The sequence below is a fragment of the Gopherus evgoodei genome, chromosome 3 (assembly GCF_007399415.2).
Source record: "Gopherus evgoodei ecotype Sinaloan lineage chromosome 3, rGopEvg1_v1.p, whole genome shotgun sequence".
Taxonomy (NCBI): Eukaryota; Metazoa; Chordata; order Testudines; family Testudinidae; genus Gopherus; species Gopherus evgoodei.
In genome coordinates this window covers 188,414,667-188,435,269 of record NC_044324.1, presented here as the reverse complement: position 1 = coordinate 188,435,269, position 20,603 = coordinate 188,414,667, and the positions used below count along the sequence as shown (strand labels likewise).

The 20,603-nt window shown below is 39.4% G+C and overlaps 1 protein-coding gene across 4 annotated transcripts in view; it reads left to right on the top strand.

Annotated features, from left to right (window-relative positions):
* SRBD1 (S1 RNA binding domain 1) overlaps positions 1–20,603 on the top strand; it is a 251,220-nt gene that overhangs the window by 143,484 nt on the left and 87,133 nt on the right. For all 4 annotated transcript variants that reach the window (XM_030557685.1, XM_030557683.1, XM_030557686.1 and 1 more), the window contains one exon: positions 12,679–12,761. In XM_030557685.1, the coding sequence (XP_030413545.1) occupies positions 12,679–12,761 (83 nt within the window). The remainder of the gene's footprint in view (positions 1–12,678; positions 12,762–20,603) is intronic.

Genomic DNA, 20,603 nt, shown 5'->3' with positions numbered 1-20,603 from the left:
ATCACTTGCTGAGGTGATATGGTCTGTGCTACCATCAGTATGCAGAAGTCAGGCTATTTTTATGACCGTGGGTTTTTTTTGTTTTTTTTCGTCAGGGAACACAGGCTCTTCTAGTTCCTGGCTGATGTGATAACTTTTATGAGGGCATGTTGACTGAATCTCAGACTTGACAGGATGGAGGTGATTGTGGTCCTGTCTTTCCTCAGTATTGAATGGGTTCACGCACCCTTTCATCAAGGTGTTTGCAATGTAGTGATGTTTCTGGATCCCTAAAATGTCAGATGGATTTTGTAGTCAAATCACCTGTTTTCATGTGAGCCTAGTAAGGTGATTCTAACTGTACTTTCTATGTCTTTATCAGTTATTTATTCTCTTATGACCTTCAGACTGGATTACTGAAATGCACTCCATGTATGATTAACCTTGGGGGTCACTTGGAAGCTAAAGCTGGTGCTGAATGTTACTGTGTGTTTGCCTAGAAGAACTACAGATGCCATATTGAATCAATTTTCTGAGAAACAGTACTGGTTTCTTTCTTGATTCCTGGTGTAATTTAGGTTGTTTACCTGATCCATTATTCTCTTCATGGTTTAGGTCCTGGTTATCTGGCCCTAATCTACACTGGGGGTCGGGGATCGATCTAAGTTACACAACTTCAGCTATGTGAATAACATAGCTGAAGTCAATGTACTTAGATCCACTTACCGTGGTATCTTCACTGCGGTGAGTCAACTGCTGCTGCTCGCCCATCGACTCCGCCTGTGCCTCTCGTGACAGTGAAGTACAGGAGTCAACGGGAGAGCCCTCGGGACTAGAAGCAATAAATCAGTCACTGCTGGATCGATCGCTGCCCACCGATCCGGCAGGTAGTGAAGACATACCCCTGGGAGCCTGTATTTCTGACCATGTACTGCTATTTCAGCTAAAGTCATCTGAGGTTTTCTATCTAATCGTCCCTAGATTTCAGTGTCTGGAGATGGGGGTACAGGAACCTCAGAGGAGGGCTCTTGGCTCTGGAACTTCTTGTTTCCATTAGCCCACTAAAGTCAGAGTCTGTTGACCTTTAGGGCACCATGCAAGATCCATCTTGCTTCTTCGATTTTTGCCTGAGGGGCTGATTTATAAAAGTGATATATAATTTAACGAGGCATGGACTTCCCCGTTGTTGACACTGACCATCAACTATTGTGGTGTTTGTGCATAAATAACGTGATTACACAGTGTATCTGGTTTAACTAATTTTACACTTTTTACTGTATTCCAGTACAATAATTTTTCTGCACGATCTGGAGTTCAGAAATGTGACAGGCATACTCCTTAGGCAAACCCTCACCAAGCTTTCAAAATGATGTCATCTCTTATAGTAGATTTCCTTTGAATTTTATGGTTGGATTGGGCAGATAAGCTTAGTGTTCTGGTAGTAATATTTAAAACCTTGTAAACTTCAAAATCAATAACATTACCATGGGTATGTAAAATTTCAAACAGTTTTTCCAGATAGTATTCAATTGATGTACAAATATATTTTTGGGACATTTGGGGGGGCTGGAGGTTGTCTTGTGCTCTTCACAGAATAAAACCTGAAGTCTAGATTTTTAATGCTATTTTAAACTGAGCTTTTTATATTAATACTTATTTTAAGATCTCTTTGTTCTGTTGGAATCAGAGTACACATCTACACCATGAAGTAGTGGCACATCAAGGCAGCCTACAAGCTCACTTTGTCTTTTTTACTTTATTATGAAGTACAACTGTTTGGCTTACTGTGAAACAGGGATTTGTCTAGTTCCTGGACCGCTGAAAATCTTGTTAGCTGCACACCACCCGGCATTGATTTTTTGGTGGTGGTTGTTTGGGGTAGGGAGTGGAGGAGAGGATGTATATTATGTTTGTCACAGATAAAAATGTCTGGGTTGAGTGGTCCCTGACTGGCTGTGTAATGTAGAAAGCAGTTGATCAAGTGGAATATTTGTTTCAACTGCTGTGCGTAATCAAAGGGGGGAAAACCCTGATGAAATTAATGTTTTATAATAACTTTAAGCAACAGCAGTGCTGCTGAGTCCTGGAGATAAATTGTGGCATGAAGGTTGAGAGAGAGAGAGAATTGCTGCCGTGAAGTAAGATTATGTAGCAGCTCTGATTGTGTGTTGGGGAACGGTAATACTAATTTAGGAATCCTTCAATTTCAAGGTATTACATTTCATTTGAAGTTTGTACCGTACTGATAAAATGTCTTTCTTTGCAATCACTTGACTTTCTTTTTTCTTAACCACTTAAAACCAAAATAAAGAACATGGTGTGCTCCATTGCACCAATTTATGCAAATAATACAGACAAGCCCATAGTATGAAGATTTCTTCAGACACAGGTAGGATAGGAAAGGGCACTTACCGTTTACAGACAAGGACATCTATACTACCCCTTGTCAGAAGAGATCACCATACTAAAGCTTGTCTGTACTACTTAGTGCGGTGAAGCACTAAGTTAATGTTGCAGTTAGTGCAATGAAGCACTTTTTAATGTATTTATCTGCTTAAGCAAGATCAATGCATTTTAATTTCCGTATTACAGAGCATAAAAGAAACACCCATCTTCATCCCAGCCTGTCAGGGCTTGGGATCCTATGTTTGACTTCACAGTTGTGTCTCCCAGTTAGTAGGAGAGCGAGCTGCAAATATGTAAACAAACTAAAGTTACATTTTGCACAAGCATTGCATACCAAGATGGTGAGAATGTGGGCTGTATTCTATTTGCAGGTATGATATTGAAAAGACACTGCTTTAAAGAATGATTTCTGAGGATAAAAGAGTGTCTCGGAGAGCAAAAGGTCAGCTAACGCAGCTTGGCTTAGCATTGTCAAATCCCATCTGCTTGTCTTCTCTCCACAGGGCAGAATACATTGGATTATTGTACGCTCAAAGTTCAGCAAACCATTTGCACTTTCCCTTGCAAGCGAAAACCTTATAGGCTTGTTGGGACTTTGAGACTGTCATGCTACAGGGGCTAGTACCCTTGGGTGCTGTTAAAGATAGAGATGTACAGTTCAAAGCTGTCATAGTGCCAGCAAATGGAAGGTAAAGATAGGAGACAATATAATTTCTTCTGACTTTATCTTAAAGAAAGTAAAACCATTTGATACTTAGATGTGTGGGACATAGTGCCTTGATGTCTACTTGAGCTAATTTCTTCATTTTCTTAAAAGAGCACCACTCCCCTTTGGCTGCTGAAAAGAGGTCATTTTTCAAAAACTTTATCATACAAAAGTCTTATGGTTAAACCTTCCCCAATGTTTTAGAGTCAGTAAATAGCAATGGCGGATCACAGAGAGCAGGTGTGAGTTACACAGGTTTAGAGACATAGAATACGGGGAAATCAACGCTATATATTATAAACTATTTTGACCTAAGTACACAGCATCAGTTGTTTTTGGAGTGTATGAGAGTAATTGTAATGCAGAACAAAATAAAATTGTATTGTATTGCCTCTTTCATGCAAACTATATTATCAAGAAAATTTATAGAGTTTAGTAATCCACTTAATTATGGTAGAGTTGGAGAAAATACATGATTTTTTTTTCCATCTGAAATTTGACATGAGTTGGAAGGTCTTTGGGCAGGGAGGTTTAGGAAAGCTGCTCCGGATATCAGGAATTCCACATTGTAGGTGCACAGAGAGGAGATCCAGTCTAGATCAGCAGAGGCAGAAGGTAAGAAGGTAGAGCTGCAGCTCCATGGCATTAGCTGGAGCATGACTATTGGAGGTTTATAAATAAAATGGAACTTGATCCAGCAGTGAATGGGAATCCTAAGAATTGTACGCATAATGCGCACACACTCTACTTCAATACTGAGCAGTATGATACAGTCTTTGTTTGAAATGGCCTATGGTATTTTCATTATATGAAGAAGCTTGTAGGAATATAAGGGTTTTTTAAATTGCTATTGAATGGCTTTCTACTTTTTAGTGGGAATGACTATTTGAGCCAATATGACAACTTGATCTGCAACTTTTAGATACAGAGTGTTTGTCAGTCTTTACTTCCTTATCACTGTGGATGCAATCCCATATTGTTGGGCTTTGTGCAGGCATGGTTGTGTGTGAAAGGAAATGTCATTAATTCCCAAGCCTCCAGACATGACTATAGGGCTCCAGTATAGCGCTCCCTCCCCCCGCCCGCCAGGTTTGCACTGGCGTTATTAGTCTTTGAACAGAGGACTTAGCTGTTTTGAGCAGCATAATCAGGAGCCCACTTGAATGTCAGTCTGTCTGTTCTGCCCGTGGTGCCCCCATAGCCTCACCACTGGACTTAAAAGGAGTAGGGCCTTGCTGTCTGGGCTAGGTGAGTATTATCTTGTGTGTGTATTGTTTGGTTCAGCGTTGCCATCAATGGGAGATACTTCTGTATGTTTCTCTCATCAGCAACATGCCATGTACTTTTGTGTAGCCTAATCTTTGTGGCCGAATGGACACTTGTATATTTTTGTAATAGTGTGGTGCTCAGATTTAACTTGAAGTGCCTGTCTTCTACCTTGTTGACATTTGTTTCGGTGCATGGCGTTTCTCGTATCCCTGAGCAACTCAGAATTTAGTAGACCAGTTCCACTGGTCTTTTCCTTTTGGGTTGTGTCTTTCATGGCATAATCCCATCACACCCTTCAGTCCTCTGGGAATGCTGGAAGTGGCCTTCTCCAGAAGTGCACCATTACTGCAGACCGTTGCAAAACAAGCTACTACTAGTGTGAAGGAATGATGGAAGTAGCATCCTTCCCTTCCTACACATACCTCTCCCCCTGGTGGCTCTCTCATTTCTGTGATGTTTCCCGCCCTTGCCAGCTGAATGAACAATAGAGGTAAGGCTACTCTTGAACTTGGGTTTTATATGTGGCAATGTGCTATGCTATTCACTGAACCCTCAAGGCTACCTACTGTTTCTTAATAAATAACATAAGAAACTCTGTGATCACCTGGAAAAGATTAATATTTTATTGTTGACATCAGTGAATAATACAAAACATTATGAAAGTTTTACTTTTGTAGTAATAATGATAATAAAGTAATGCTGGGATGATGCAATTAAAATTAATGCCAGTTTAATTGTTAAATGTACACTGGCAATGTTTTTTTCTTTTAAGTTGCCTGTTTGAACAGATGAGCGAAGAAAAACCTTTTTGAATTAGCACCATCTAATAAGACTCTTCAAGGAATGAGTAACAATCAGTCATGTCAGACTTCAGTTTAAAAGAAACAAAACAGCCAATGCTGTTGTCTATTAGGGATCGTCTAGACAGTATTTGGTCCTGCCATGAGGGCAGGGAACTGGACTCGATGACCTCTCGAGGTCCCTTCCAGTCCTAGAGTCTATGAGTCTATGAGTTTCATCCCCATCTGACCATGAATTAAAATGGTGATATCCTATAAAATATCAATTCAGAAATGCTTAATACTCAGGCAGAGAAAATTTGTTTATTGAATGTCTATTTCTGAGTAAATTGTTACTTTCAAATAAGTCATATTTTATTTTTCACTCTTAACTTGTGCAAGGATTTATTGTTTTTTATATATAAAATATATATAAGCATTTTTATTAAAATTCTTTTTTCATTCATGATGTCTTTAGAGATTTCTGTATTGTGTTAGAAGATTGTCATTCATTATTTCATTAATCTTAAGCAAATAAAAGGTTATCAGTTTGATGGAGTTAAAACTAAACTAAAATATAACTTTTTAAAACAAAAACCTGCCAGCTTGCCACCAAAGAATTTTGGATAAGATATAGCTGTTGAGCCGTTGCGTAAATAAGTTACATATTTAAAACCCACTGAGAAAATATATTAGAATTCAAAACGGTATCAGAAATCCTGGCCTACTTAGAAAGAATGCTTAATGAAAAGACTGCTGTACATTTTACTGTATCCCTTACTAAGAGGGTGAAATTCAGGTCAACAGGATAGAAAGCTTCTAGGGCTCAGGAAACCTGAAAAATCGATCACTGAGTAAACATCATTGCAGATCCTTATGGAGAGTAACTGATCTTGAACACAATAATGAGCTTTATAAAAAAGATTTAAATGTGTTAGAATGTTCCCAGACCTATCATTGATAGTAATTACTGTTGAAATAGATGGTCTTTTAATTATCTTAGTATCTTAAATTGAGTTCACATTTAAAATGTTAATTTAGGTTTAAAACTAAGAAAGTAGATTTTTTTTTTTTTTGGTTACTTGGATGTTTTTGTAGTAGCATGTTTCACCAAGAACAAAATACTGAGGTTTTAAAATAAAAATACAGAATGTTCTCGTTTATGACAACATTTAAGTTGAAAACAATCATTGCCTAATAGCTTGTGGTTGCCACATATTTATTTATATAGGCATTTGTAAAAGCCCATTGCCTTTGCATCTGGAAGCCTCATATTCTATAACAACAAATACTCCCACTCATAGAGGATGGCCAAATCATCATAGTTGTTGCCTGGGATGCATTTTTAGCCGTGTGTTAAGACCCATATGTTTAAAGGAATGTCATCAACTTAAAGCTCCCATTTCTGGCTGAAAATGTTTTATTTCTTATTATTACAAGCAATGCTTAAGGTCACTGAAAATGAAAGAAATCAGAGAGAAATATTTTTCTCCCTCTCGCAGTTTGTGTTCTTAGTGCATTTGGCAGTACTCAGTGTACAGTCAGTTTCGCGGCTTTCTCATCTATAGTCAGTTTCCCTGTTCTGTGTGGATCTTGCACAGCAACTCAGGAAGGAAAATAATATTTTAAAATGCAATTGTAAAACCACAGAAATTGGCAAGTAGATCCGGAGGCAGGTATGATCACCTTTAAACTTCTTTTAGTTCATTTTCTTTTTAAATTGACTAGATTCCTGTTGACGTCCCTTTAAACAGGATGCATTTATGCTGCGCCTTGTATGCCATCATAGTCTAATGCTATCTGGTAATGACGATAGGCAGGTAGCATAATTAAGGGCCCTTAACTAAGAATGGCCTGCCGTCTATTCTTGGACCTGACAGCTGAAACATTCCAGTCGCTGTTAACTGCCATAATATAAAAATACAGCTTTCTTCTACTCTCATGGCCAAATCCTGCAATTTTCACTCGTTAGGGATTTTTCCTGAGATACTTGAAGATTTTGCTGAGTAGTAGGAAGTGAAAGTTGTCTCAGTTCTGATCTATAGGAACAATACATATTGCTTGCGATGGCAAATATTAGCAAAAATGAAGTTGGATAAAAGAAGTTAAAACATTGCCTTTAATTTGGTCTAAAGATGGGAATTGTCAGAAGGTGAATTCTTCTTGTGTCTGTCTAACTGGATGATAAAGGATTATTTTAATGTCTTGTGAACATAGAAGTGAGGTGATATTATTAGCTTGAATTGTGCAAGCAGCTACTGTACAAGCTTTTGCCCCACGGCACTGTCAGTGCACCTCAGTGAAGACTGGCAAAAATACTAAACTATGTGGTGGCTGAGTCACGTCAGATATCCAGTACGTAGTGGATTGAGACAATCATGCTGTTGTTACATCACCATCTTGCAAAGTGCTATAAGATATCTTAATAATAAGATAGTATTTCAACATCTATACCTTCTTTGTACCTTATCTCAGACATTGAGGTGAAAAGCATGTACATTAAACCCAGTGCAACCCTCTTCTCCCCTTAAGCTCTTAAATTTTATATTGCTTTCCTGCATGGCAGCAGAATATATTACTGTAATTTCAAAGGTTGCAATGAATATTTTATTAATAATTGGCAATTTTGAAGAGGTTTTGCATCATCCTGTATGCAGTTTGCGTGATTATATTTTCTGATGAATGAAAAACAGTGCAATGTTGAAGTTACAATGCTGTTTAAAATCAAAGAGTAAAAAGCTTGCATGTTTTATTTCGAAAAGTTTTCTTCACATAGTTTTACTTCAGTTAGACTGATGTTTTTTGACAATGATATTTCAAATCTCCTGCATGTTTGACCTGACTGACATTTTAAGAGAAAATTGATTTATTTTATTTTATTTCATTTTATTTTGCTGCTTGGCCTTCAGAGTATGTCATTTATATTTTCTGAGCAAAAATGAAATATCCTTTAATAACTTCAGAAATGGTGAATGAGTTGCCATTCTAAAAATGTTCTAAAAATGCATATTTTTTATTCAGTCCTGGAATGCATATTTAAAATAGTTTCATCAGTTTTGGTAATTAAACTATATTGCTTCATATTTTTTTTTAAAATGTGATTTGCTTTTGTATAGGGAATGCGACCCCCCCGCAAGTGCTTCTGTTTTACCTTCTGTGGCCCTGGTGGTCCCTATGGGCAGACACGGGAGAGCCCTGTTGACTTTGCTCTGGTGCCAGAGTCCACATATGTGGATCAGATTGCAGGATTGGGCCTGAAATTGCTGCTGCCTTAAAGGATCAGTATCATGGAAATCCATTACTCTGACATCTGTACATAGAGTTCTTGTGTCAGGGTAGGAGGGTTGGTGCATGCCACGTGAGGGTGTGAGTTTTCATAGTATGCCTTCTATTTTATTTCTCAGTTAGAAAAATTCTGGAGTAGAGCTGAGGCTTTCGTGGAGATTTTCACAGTGCTGTGCCATTGTGGCATTAGGAGTTGTGTACTCTCCATTTTCTTCTTCAAGTAGTATAATCTGTTGGTTGGTCTTTGTCCTCCATTTTTCCCATGACTCCCGCAAAGGCCCCAATCCAGGAAAACACTTAAGCATCTATGTAACTTTTAAGCATGTGAATAGTTTCTTTGATTCCCATGTGTGGATGTGCTTAAGTGCTTTGCTGGATCTGGGCCTACCTCCAGGACAGAAACCCTGCAGAGACATGCTAGTACTGTTATCAGCCAAACTTTTACAAAAAGGAAGGTTCCAGGGTTTATAAAATGAGGCTAAAATTGGGTCCAGGGAGAAATTTCAAAACGCTCTTGTACTTCCTCTAGCTGTGACTATCCTGTGTCCATTTGTTTATTTTATATAGATATAATTAGATTAATACAGACTGATACATTTTTGCTCTCAGATTTTTTGCTCTTGAAAAACACACGTATGCAAATTTATTCCATATTGATTAGTTTTTCTGTAGTTAAGAAACACTTATGTCAAACAGTTGTATAGAAATTGAGCAGCCTTCCTTAAACTTGACTTGTTGACACTATATCTGTGTGTGTGTTCAGTAGTATAAAATAGTTAAAAATAATCTTTTCTATTTTGCAACAAAGTCATTTTGATTTTATTTATTTTTAGTTTTTATGCTTGAGTGAAACTCTGCTAACTTTAAAGCCTGTTAGTGATCTGTATGCTCAGGAGGTTCGGTTGGTAATTATCCGAATGATTATTATAGGAGAGCATTTCTGTTGTAATCTAGAGCACTTGCACTGATTAAACTTTTGTGATTTTGACAAGAGCCTTTGAATTCATATGTGAGAGCCTTTGAATTCACAACTTCTGTGATAGAGAAGCAGGCAGATCAGATGTCACCTGTATAGTGCTTTCTAAGCCTAGCCTGGAAGCTACCATTGTCAGCTTATGTTAAAGCTATAATAATAAAGGATGTGAAAAGTATTACATGACCGAGCAGTGAACTTAATGTTAACTGTACATCTTATTTTTTATCAGAGGGGGGTGATAAAAATCTTTGAATGTGAAGTATCTGATGCCACAGTCAGTTGGTATATTTTGTGGCTGTGGTTTTGAGGAGTCTTCCGTAAGAGGGAAACAAGTAGACATTAAGTTTGCAATATTGGCTTTAAGCATCATTGGATAATAAAGTTCTTTTCAGAAACGTTATGAATTATATGTCAGTCTATAATAATAGTAGTTGCCATTTAAAGATGCGTGTAAAAATTTTTGTGCACCTGTAAACTGTTAATTTGAACATTCACATTATTTGCTGTTTTTTTATTATGCCAGTAAATGTACCATTGGGGGAAAAAATATATTAACGACCCAAATATAATTTTAAGCCATAGCTCTTGGAGTGTGCCCAGATCAGCTGTGGACAGCTTCTGGGGTGGCTTATAAAAGACCCCAGCCTTCTCCCGTCTTGCCTTCCTTCTCCTCTTTTTACATCCACAGCAGGTGAAGCACCCGCAGCCTCTCCGGGGACTGCCCTTCAAACCTCTGCCATGTGACACCAGAGCCGAAATCTACTCTTGGGCCTTTTTCCCTCCACCCTCTTTGATCTTTGATTCAATCACCAGTTTTCCTACTCCTCCTTCCAGTGTCTATCAGGCTCTTTCTGTCCGTACATCTTCTCTTCACTCCCTTCCTACCCTGTTACCCCACCATCGTGACCCTCATCTACCAAAAAGAGACCATGGATTTTAGTCTGACCATTTGCTTGTATTCTCCCCCCCCCCCCCCCCCCCCCCCCGCCTTTTGTTTCTTTGTCTGTTTACTTTGTCACTTCTTTGGGACAAGAAGTATCAGTTTCTGAGTATTTGTACAATGCCTAGCAGAATAACCTACTGGTCCCAATTTGGGCCCCGAGACCCTATCTGAGTAAAAATAACAGTCTTTACATTATAACTAATTAGTTAATTTGTCATAAGAACAAAAACCCTAGTCTGAAAATGTGTTCTAGGTTTATACTATTACAATCTTATTGGGTTCACAGTGGAAAACAAAATACGTTTGCTTTCTTATGGCAAGTACACCATAGGGTTTATTTATAACCACATATCAGGACTGATTCTCTAGTGCATTAAACTGCTTTGTGCTGCGCTGGTGGTGCAGCTTAATACCAGCTTATCTGGCTCCTGAAGGATCTACTTTGCATCGAGGGAATCTTTGGGTATTGTGACTACTATGCCACCCACCTCTTGGCTGTTGGCATAGGGAGTGTGTCCAGAGCATCCCTGTGACCCAATGATCCCTGACTGTCAGACCAGCCTCTTGATGGGGATGGCAGGGAAAGGCCCTGGTCACTATTGTAAATTCAGCCTTCATGGCCTGTATGGGGCCTCTGGGTGCAGACAGGCCTGTTTATTTGTCAGTTCACATGAGGACTGGCTGATATCCATTTCACTAACATGCTAAGTCCTAGTAGGCAATTCTGTTCAGTCTTTCATTTCTTCAAATTCTCTGTGTATTATGATTGGCCCTCTTATGAATGGTTTTGATATTTTATAAGGAGGTGCTTTGCTGTGTGTTACTGGCTCATTGTCTGGTCCTGCATAGAGTAGTATTAGGAACCATTTGGTTTAATCTTGAGAAGGAATTTTGTGCTGCTAACCCACCCAATTCCAACCTCCCGTGGGTAGGTTTGCCCTACATGCATATTTCTGCCATTCTTGAAGGCCCGGATCTGCACTTCAGTATTCATGGAACATCTTGCACGATGGTATTCCATGTCACGATTTCTGGAGGTAGGCAGAGACACCTTACCAGCATGGGATAGTTCAGAAGAGCAGTTAAATCAAGCAACCTGTCTTCTCTGAGCTCTCGTGCTGGGGAGAAGAGGGAGCTTACACATTTTAACATTCATTGGGCAAGACTTTTCTGTTTGCTGTGAATGGGAGGGAGCGATATCTCCATAGTTAGCCCAGGAGTCAGATTTTGTTAGTAGATGCCAACCCTGAGAGCTCAGTATGTGAGGGGCTGGCTACAACAACAGCTCTTAGGTTCCAGCAATGGACCAGGTTTCCAGGTTACAAATGGAGAGAGCTTGAGTTTGGTAAGATCTTCCTTCCTGTGTGCAATTAGTTATTTCATAAAAGTGGCAGCCAGTTTTGTCCTCTGTACTGTCTCTTGATTTGCAACCTGGCATTCTCAGTTAAGAATCAGTACTTAATCAGTACTAAAACAAATAAACTGAGATACTCGGTAACATTTTCTGGAACACCGAAGTTCCAGTTTAAGCCTAAGTCTCATTGAAAGTCAATGGGGCTTGGACTTTTAAGTGACTTAGGCTCTTTTGAAAGGGATACTTTCTGTGTACATGTTACTTAATACTCTCTGGATGGCTTTTAGGTTGACAGTTGCTGTAAAAAAAAATATCCTGATATTGCTACCCAGTACAAGTGATCATTTAGAATTTAATTAATAGATAGTTCAACTACAGGTGTACAGGATACAATGAGACTTTTATGTTGTGGAGAACTAAAGTAACGAATCAGAGTTAAATTTTCACTTTATAAGAAATATCTACAAACATCAATAATGTCATTTAAATTTCTACAACTCAGATTCAGAGGAAATTTCAGAACTTAGTAACAGAAAATGTCATACTCTCATTTTTAGTATGAATTCATTGTTATATAAAATAAACTTTTTATCTATATATTAATTATCTCAGACTAATTGAAACTAGATTCAAAAGCCAGCAAATTAGTAGGCCTATGAAAATGGAAAATGAGATGCAGTGGTATGTGTTCATTATAGGCCTTTGAATTATTAAAAAAAAAAAAGTTCAATAAGTATAGATTTCCACTTATATTTCTAACAATGAGGAAAAGATTGAGAAAAGAATGTGTCTTGATCATAACTTTGTGGTGCTTTCATTTGTAATAAAACATTTTCTCTCAGTTAAGGCATTCACATTGATTTTTTCCAGGCAAAAAAAGAGAGATTAAGTATCTACAATACTGAAAAGTACTAACAAAAGTAATTATGCAGTGCTGCTCTTTACGTAAAACCACAGTTGTTTTCTACTTCTATTTTTCAGTTTCCATAGCTAGACGTGTACAAGACCCATTAGCTGAGCTAGTGAAAATTGAGCCCAAGCACATTGGAGTTGGAATGTATCAGGTAAAGTAATGCAGATCATTTAATCTAGTAATTCAACATGATATCGTGCAACACAAAAACACTGCTTTGTAATTAAGTGTCAACTAGTTCTGTGTCTACTTTAAAAGATTTGTGTGGAATAGATGGGATGGTACTCAATATTTATGTTGTATGGGTTTTTTTATTCTCTGGCTTTAACAATTGTGATTTAGATTTAGAAATGGCTATAGCCAGATTTATAGTCTGTTTAAAACATCAGATGAAACTGGTAACCCGATCTGTAATGATGTGATCTCTTTCACATCATTACAGCAGTGGGGTTTTATTTCTTTTTGTAAAATAGTATGAGATATTGATCCTCCATTTAGAAGCCATTGGTTGGCGCCATTATCTACATTCTTTCTTCCCTTACTGTTTGTAATAAAAACATTGATTTCAGATTTTCTTTCATTTACGAAAGCTGAACTGGAAAATGTTTGACAATTCTTATATAGTTTTGTGGGTTTCTTGAGGTTATTGGGGGAAGGGGGCAATAGTTAGTTTTAAATAGTTTTTAAATCTTTAATGTTATTGAGAAGTAGTTTAGTGACTCATTTTATTGCATATGCCTGTCTGTCTTACACAGACACACACTGTAAGTGCTACATATAATACAAATAAATAACTGTTGCCCTTAATTGAGGAAACCACTTAAGCACTTGTTTAAATCCCAGTGACTTGAATACAGAAATACCAAAAGTGTAAGGAACGTTAAACACGTGCTTAAGTGCTCTTTTAAACAGAGGTGCTTTCATGAATCCAAGAGATGGAGCAAAAGTAAAAGCTGAAAGGTTTGAAGAAATAAAACACACAGTGTTTAATTATATAGTTCAGAGGTCACGTAGCTTTACGTCCAGGTAAGTTCATGATAATGTTGAATGCTTTCTTTTTAAAATAAGAGATATGTGTCCAGTAACATGTATTATTGCAAAAGATTGTTGGTCAACAATTCATCTAGTGAAGGTTGCTCACTGTGCCATTGTTGTTAAAAACTGCTTTTATAGATAAAGTATACTATAATTCCAAGAATAACTGGGATTCTGACTGACTGTTTTTTAATGTAATAAATATAGTAAAGATCCGTCTTGTAAATTGGTTGGTTGATATCAATCCTGTTCATTATAATCTTACATGAAGTGCTAATTAAAAGCATCCATTTCCTATGCAATGTAAAGTTTCTTTCTGATAGTTGCTTTATTTTTGCTGTTGATTAATAGGAAAAGAAGTTTAGTAATCTTATTAAAATAAGTGTGCATATTAACCAGCACTTTTGATGCTGTGCCTTGCTGGTTTAAAGAGATGAATTTATCATTTTATGATGTATCATATAAGGTGTATATATACATGTAATTTGAATCCATTATAAAATTCCAAAAAACTATGCCTCAAGGCTGTGTGACCTAAAAGTGTGTGTACACTATCAACCTGGAAAATCACACTTCATCTTAAAATGTTGTATCAGTTATTGTTGTAAGTAACCTTACGAGGAGATGGTACTTTTCCTCTTTTTAATTTTGCTGTGTGCATTTGACAGCACTTAGTGAATAGTAAGTTTCATTCTGTTGCTGGCCTCAGTTGCATCTCTGTGGTGCACTGCTCTCTGAGGAGCCCATCTGCACACTCACCCAAAGCTCTTCACAGGGATGCTTATAATTACAGCAAAGCAGGTGTTTGCACAGAGAGAACAGAGAGAGGCTGATCTGCAACATGTTTTGTTTTGTTGCTCTTGAGACCCCCTAAAGACCCTTAATAAACACAGTAAAAGAGTAACTACTCCCTTTATTGTTTTTAAATAAAAAGTCAGAATATACTACTGGAGACCTGAAGGCGACTATATCAGAAAACTGATATTTTGCAGTTGGCTTATTCTAAAAAAATGTCCAATTGACAGCATCCCTTTAAACATGTGGTGAATTTATAGATCTCACATCAGAGCACCTAAAAGGCTCTGCATATGCACACATTATCTGCTACCACCAACATATATGTTTTGCAGTAAGCCTACTGGAGTACTTTTGAAGATTTAAAATCTTAGCTTGTGTTCTAAATGATTATTTAAAACTTCAGAAGAAGGGGATTTCAAAATAGCAACTGCAGTTCAGGCAGGACGCTACGAGTTTTCCCACTGGTCCTTTGCACTTAAGTCACACTGTGGTGCAAATAATACTTTTAGATACAGAAACCGCCTGTCAGAAGGTTTTAAATGAAAATATCAGCCCATAAGCTATAAGATGCTTGTTCATTGGTATAAAGGAATTTTGAGTTACCCAAGCATACTGTGACACTTTTGAAAACAAATTGTATTACCATGTTTCAAAGTTTTGCCGTCCTTTGGGCAACAGAACTCTTTGTGAGGGGGAAAATATTAAGCTATTATGACTTGTCTTCCTTTGGGGAAAACAGTTATTTGTTTACATCTTAGCAGTTAGAGATGGAAAAAGATCTATTAAATCATTGAGTGATTGTAGGATATAGTTCCTCAATAAAGAATGTATCAGATACAGAACTGAATCTTATACAAAATAATTTTAAGGGTTATTTTACATTTGCCTGTCCTTGGTGCTAGGTTCTTTTACTAATTTCTAAGATGAAATATATCAACATACATAAAGATAATGGACTTCTGACAAAGAACATTATTTTATTCACCCACTATAACAATAAACCTATAATAGCCCCTTTATATGACCACATTCCAAAATGAGCTCTCTAGTGTGTCCATAAAGTTAACAAATCCAAGGTTTGGTTCCCTTGGCGTGAAAGAAGAACAGCTACTAGAGGAGGGGGATCATAGATGAAAGTTGAGAATATCAGCAGGTTGGTCCCTCAGTGTGATTCTAGGGGTGGGCCAACTGTGCTGTTACCATAGGCCCCAGCTTATGTGGGTGTGCCACACCACTGTGTCACTCTGCCTTTTTTCACCCCTTCCTCCACTAATTGACTGGCTGTTTTTGATTGTTCTTTGTTTTGCTCAGCCACTTGTGGTGACGTGGCAAAAATGTTTTCTGCCTTGGCAGGCAAAATACCTATGGCCAACCCTGGTGATTTCTCCCAGTTAAATCCTGACCAAGACTTCCTAAACTGTGTGCCTAAATTTAGAGTTTTAAGTTCATGGTTATGTTCCTAATGCTGAGGACTCAGTAACTCCCACTCAAGAGAAAAGGAGCTGCTGGATATTAATACCTTTAAAACAATCAGGCCCCTCATACAGGCATAATCAATTTATGGCACACTGTGAAGAACAAATCCACACTGTAGGGCGTAGGTAATTCAGACTCTGAAGATGATGAATTTCCTCACTTAAGTATATTCTGTGTCTGATGAGTGGTCAGTGGTTTCCAAACGCTTTCCTCTCAGAGATAGTACTTGAAAATTTTTCCTAGAATATCTCCAAAATTAGGCCCACATATTTTGGAGCTGGTAGCACTGCCTATTCTTAAGGTTGTCCAACACTTTCCATTATAAGCCCCGAATTTCAGTTGCGTATAACTTTGCAAAACTTTATGCATTTGGGCTGAAATTTTACATGTCCGACTTTCTGCCTGTTTGGGGAAACTGTAGCCAAAACAGCACAGCTGTTTCTGAGAATGAGGCTAAAGAAAGGTATGTTTTGCCATGTTAAAACCATTATTGCAGCCTTCTCTCTGAAATGCTCTAATGTCCATATACTTTGTAGTAGGGACTTGAAATTAGGTAGTGAGGGACCTTTGTGTCAAGGCTGTCTTTGTGAAAATCTTCCGAACTTTAGCCAAGTTATAAGCCATTGAAAATTTGCAGTTTTCATGTGCTCAGTAGAGACTTGCTAGAGCTTTACAGGTAAAAATTATGAATATTGTACCCTCACTGAACATGCTTAAACCTCTCACAGATTCTACTGCTGACCAAACTGCACATCTATCCTCCCCACATGGTGACTCAGCATGCTCCAGCCCAGGGCTGTGGGATTCAGGACTTTCCTAGCTCTCAGCTGCTCTGGGATGGGATGGGATGGGACTGTGCATCAGGACTGAAAGCAATGAGCCTGTCTCTCCTGTGCTCCGGATGACTCCCTAGCTGGCACCCAGGAAGGGGACAGCACCTGGTTTGAATGCAGAGGGGAGAAAAACAGAAGCAGGGAGGAGGGAAAAGGAGTAGAATGGGACAAGGAGTCTGGAGATACTGGGACTGGCTGAGGAAGGGGACTGGGACTGGGAGCATGGGGTGTGGGAGCGGGAGGCTGGGACTGTTTGGGCAAGGAGGTTAAGATTGGGATGATGGCGGAAGGCTGGGCCTGGGAGACAGTGTGTGAAACGGTGTGGGGGCAACTGAGATCAGACAAGAGGCTGTAGACCAGGTGGGCAAAGAGATTGGGGAAAGGAGCCACAGTGGGGACTAAGATTGCATGAGGAGCCCAGGGAAAGAGGCTGGGATTGGGAGCCAGTCAGGACGGGTAGGAGGTAGACAGATGGAATGAGTAGTCAGCAGTGGGGATATGGGACAGACTAGACAAGGAGACTGGGACTGGGATGAGAAGAGTTAGAATCCAGAGAGTGAGAGGTATGTTCTTGAAAAGGCATTAAGTGACCCATGTATTACTTAAGATATCATCTATATCTATAGAAAATAGATTGTTGACACCAGTTGTTGGCAAAGGCAACCTATTAAATCGCCACCTAACAAGGACCAGCAAGAAGGGAACAAGAAGAAAGAGGCTTTACAGCTACAAGCTGTGTTGTTTGACCACAAAGTCTTTAAGCATATGCTTACTGTATTTACCTTGAGACAAAAGTTTCATGTCACTGAGATACAAATCCTTCTCTTTTTACACAATCCAACGGTGGTGTGGCTCAGAAGGTGTCCATCTAAAAATAAAGGAAAATGGGAGGGATTTGACCCAATAATGTAGGTCGGTGGGGGCTAATCACAATAGCATTAAGTGGTGAATGGGGAAAGGTAGGCACCATCTGTCCGTATCGTTTCCGCTAGTGCTGTATCTGCCTGATGACCAGGTGTGAATGAAAGGTGAATTTTAAGAACAAGGTCTCCAAGTAGCCAGCCCTTATTTCATCCGTTGATACTGTGGTGATCTATTATATTAATTGCCAGGAGTGTACTAGATCAGAATGTTAGAAGGGCAAGTGTTTTCTTAGAATAGACAGAGAAAAGGAAGAATCTCAGCCATAACAGCAACTTACCTGGCATGACCCCTGTTTGCGGGCAGACTGCTTAGTTGTCAAACCATAAGTTCTGAGGGATGGTCTATGAACAAGATATACTCAATTTCAGTTTGCATGATCTGCAACAGACCTTAAATGGAGAGTTTTGTGCCTCCACAGAAAGGCAAACTGCCAAAATTCTTCACCAGAGCCTCCTGTATGTGGTAATGGATGCATTTTACACCAGCTGGCCAGCAGTCCTTTATTTGCCTTTCCCCTCCTTTCTACTTATCCTAAAGGTCCTATGAACAGTGAAGACAGATGGAGGAATGTTCCTTCTAGTAACTTCTGAGTGGCCTGGCAGGCCATTGTACGTGGTGCTCAGCTGACAGTCCCATCAGCTATGCTCCCCATTCTCATGCCCCAACTTACAGACCTGTTGTTACAAAGCCAGTTCATTGCACTTCCCCTGAAAACATCTTGAAGGTCTGACATGATTCTGGATATTTGTCTCCCTTCTACTTGTCCTCTGATAGGAAAAGGGCTTGGCATTCCTGAAATGTCATTAGACCTACACTCCTACCTACAGAGTTGAATTAATAGTCTGACTGCATTTATCCTATATTTGGACTGCTTCTGGTTCACTTGTTGCTAAATGGACTGGATCTTGCACCTGTGACATTCCCCAGGGTATAACGTGGACTGCTGAACTGCTGTGTCCCCTCAACTCTATAGCCAAAGGTGCCTTTTACACTGCTTTGCTGTGAACAGCCACTGTTCCCGGTCCTGCTCATACAGAGTCACTAGCATGTAAAAGCACTCCCAGCTGAATACATGAATGCTGTCCAAGCCACTCATGAATTACATACAGAGCAACGCCTGCATATTCCTAGCCCCAGCCTTCTACCCCAGAAACGTGTCTTATACTATTCAGTATCCCCCGGGACAGTACAAGCTCATAGTCAGTTTGTCATTTCAATAAAGGAAGATGATTGTGCACCAGCTTTGTTGCCTCAAGTGAAGTTTCCCAAACACTTCAAACCAAACGTAGTAGATTAGATAAAACATTAAACAACTTTATTAACTACAATAAGACATATTTTAAATGGTTACAAGTGATAAGACATAAAGTTAGAATTGATTACAAAAGAAATAAAAAGATAAAATTGCAAGCTAATCCCTAAATTTTAACAAGCAAGTGAACCTAAAAGCAAAAGGTTTGTCGCACTATAAGCTGCAGCAGCAGTACAGTTCTGCAGCGCTGGTAGTTACAGCTGTGTTCGTACAGCTGTGTAGGGCCAGCGCTGCAATGTGGCCACACTGACAGCTACCAGCGCTGCAGTGTGGCCACATTTGCAGCATTTGCAGGGTTGTTGGGAGTGGTGCATTCTGGGGAGCTATCCCAGCATTCAAGTGGCTGCAACGTGCTTTTCAAAAGAGGGGGGTGGGGTGGAATGTGACAGGGAGCGTGGGAGAGACAGAGAGATTGGATTTTTGGAGCTGACACTGTTCTCAGTTCCGTGCCTTGCAAGTTCTAAGGACTGGAAGACACACAGCGCCTACCTTCAATCATTTAAAAAGTTCTGACCCCTTCCCCCACCCCTCTCTCATTCACTAAATGCAAATTATGCACTCCTAAATAGCCGTCAGACCAGATAAGCATCTATTCAACATGGGCTTCCCCCTCCCCCTCTGCCGTGTGAGCATGCTGTTTCTCTCTTCAAGCAAACAGCTGTGAACATTCCAAAGTAATTCCCCTCCCTGCCTCTGCTCGCTCAGCAAACAGGAGCTGTGTTTGTTTTTTAAATAAGCAGTTTGGCTGAACTCCAAGCTCCCCCTTTCTTCTGGTTTGTTGTGGACCGGAATTCTGGGATACCTCCTTATACCCCGGAGGTCAATAAAAGCGCTGGTGGGGTCCACACTTGCTGACCAGCGCTGGATCACCAGCGCTGGAATCGCTACACCCCAGGCTCGACCGGGTGTACAGCCAGTGCTGCAATCTGGGAGTTGCAGCACTGGCCGTGCTTTGCAAGTGTGGCCACATCCTAAGTTGCAGCGCTGTAACCCCCTCACCAGCGCTGCAACTCTCTAGTGTAGCCATGGCCTATGTCCCCTTCCAGTCTGTGACCTCTCCCCTTCGTTCAGTGCCCTTCAGGAATTTGTTGATGTCATGAAATGTAAATTTCTTCTTTACACCACCTCCCCGCTGGAGAATAGTTGCTTAATTAGGTGACCGTTTTTGAACACTGGCATGCCAGTGTGTCTTTGTCTCTGAGAAACTGGTCTGTGGGCGTTACCTGGAATTACAACATATTTCAGTAACAATAATACTGTAGAAATGTATAACTTTACACATAGTGTTGCTACACATATCTTAACAGGATAATATTCAGCAGATCATGAGTTTTCAAATGATACCTCACAAGGCATACTTTGTACAAAATATATTATAACCTGTAAAAGTAGTGAACATGGGGTATGGGGTGTCACAGCACTAAAGAATTATATATTGCAAAAGGAGGCATTAGATCTCACTCCTCTTGTAAAGTGGTCTCCTTCTGGGCAGAGAGAGAATCTGCCTCAGAAGAAGAAATTTATTGAACAACATACCCCTCTATGTGCCATTCTTGTCTGAGTGCGGGAGCTTTCTCTGAGACAGCTTTCAAGTGTCCTTGCTGTAGATCCTTGG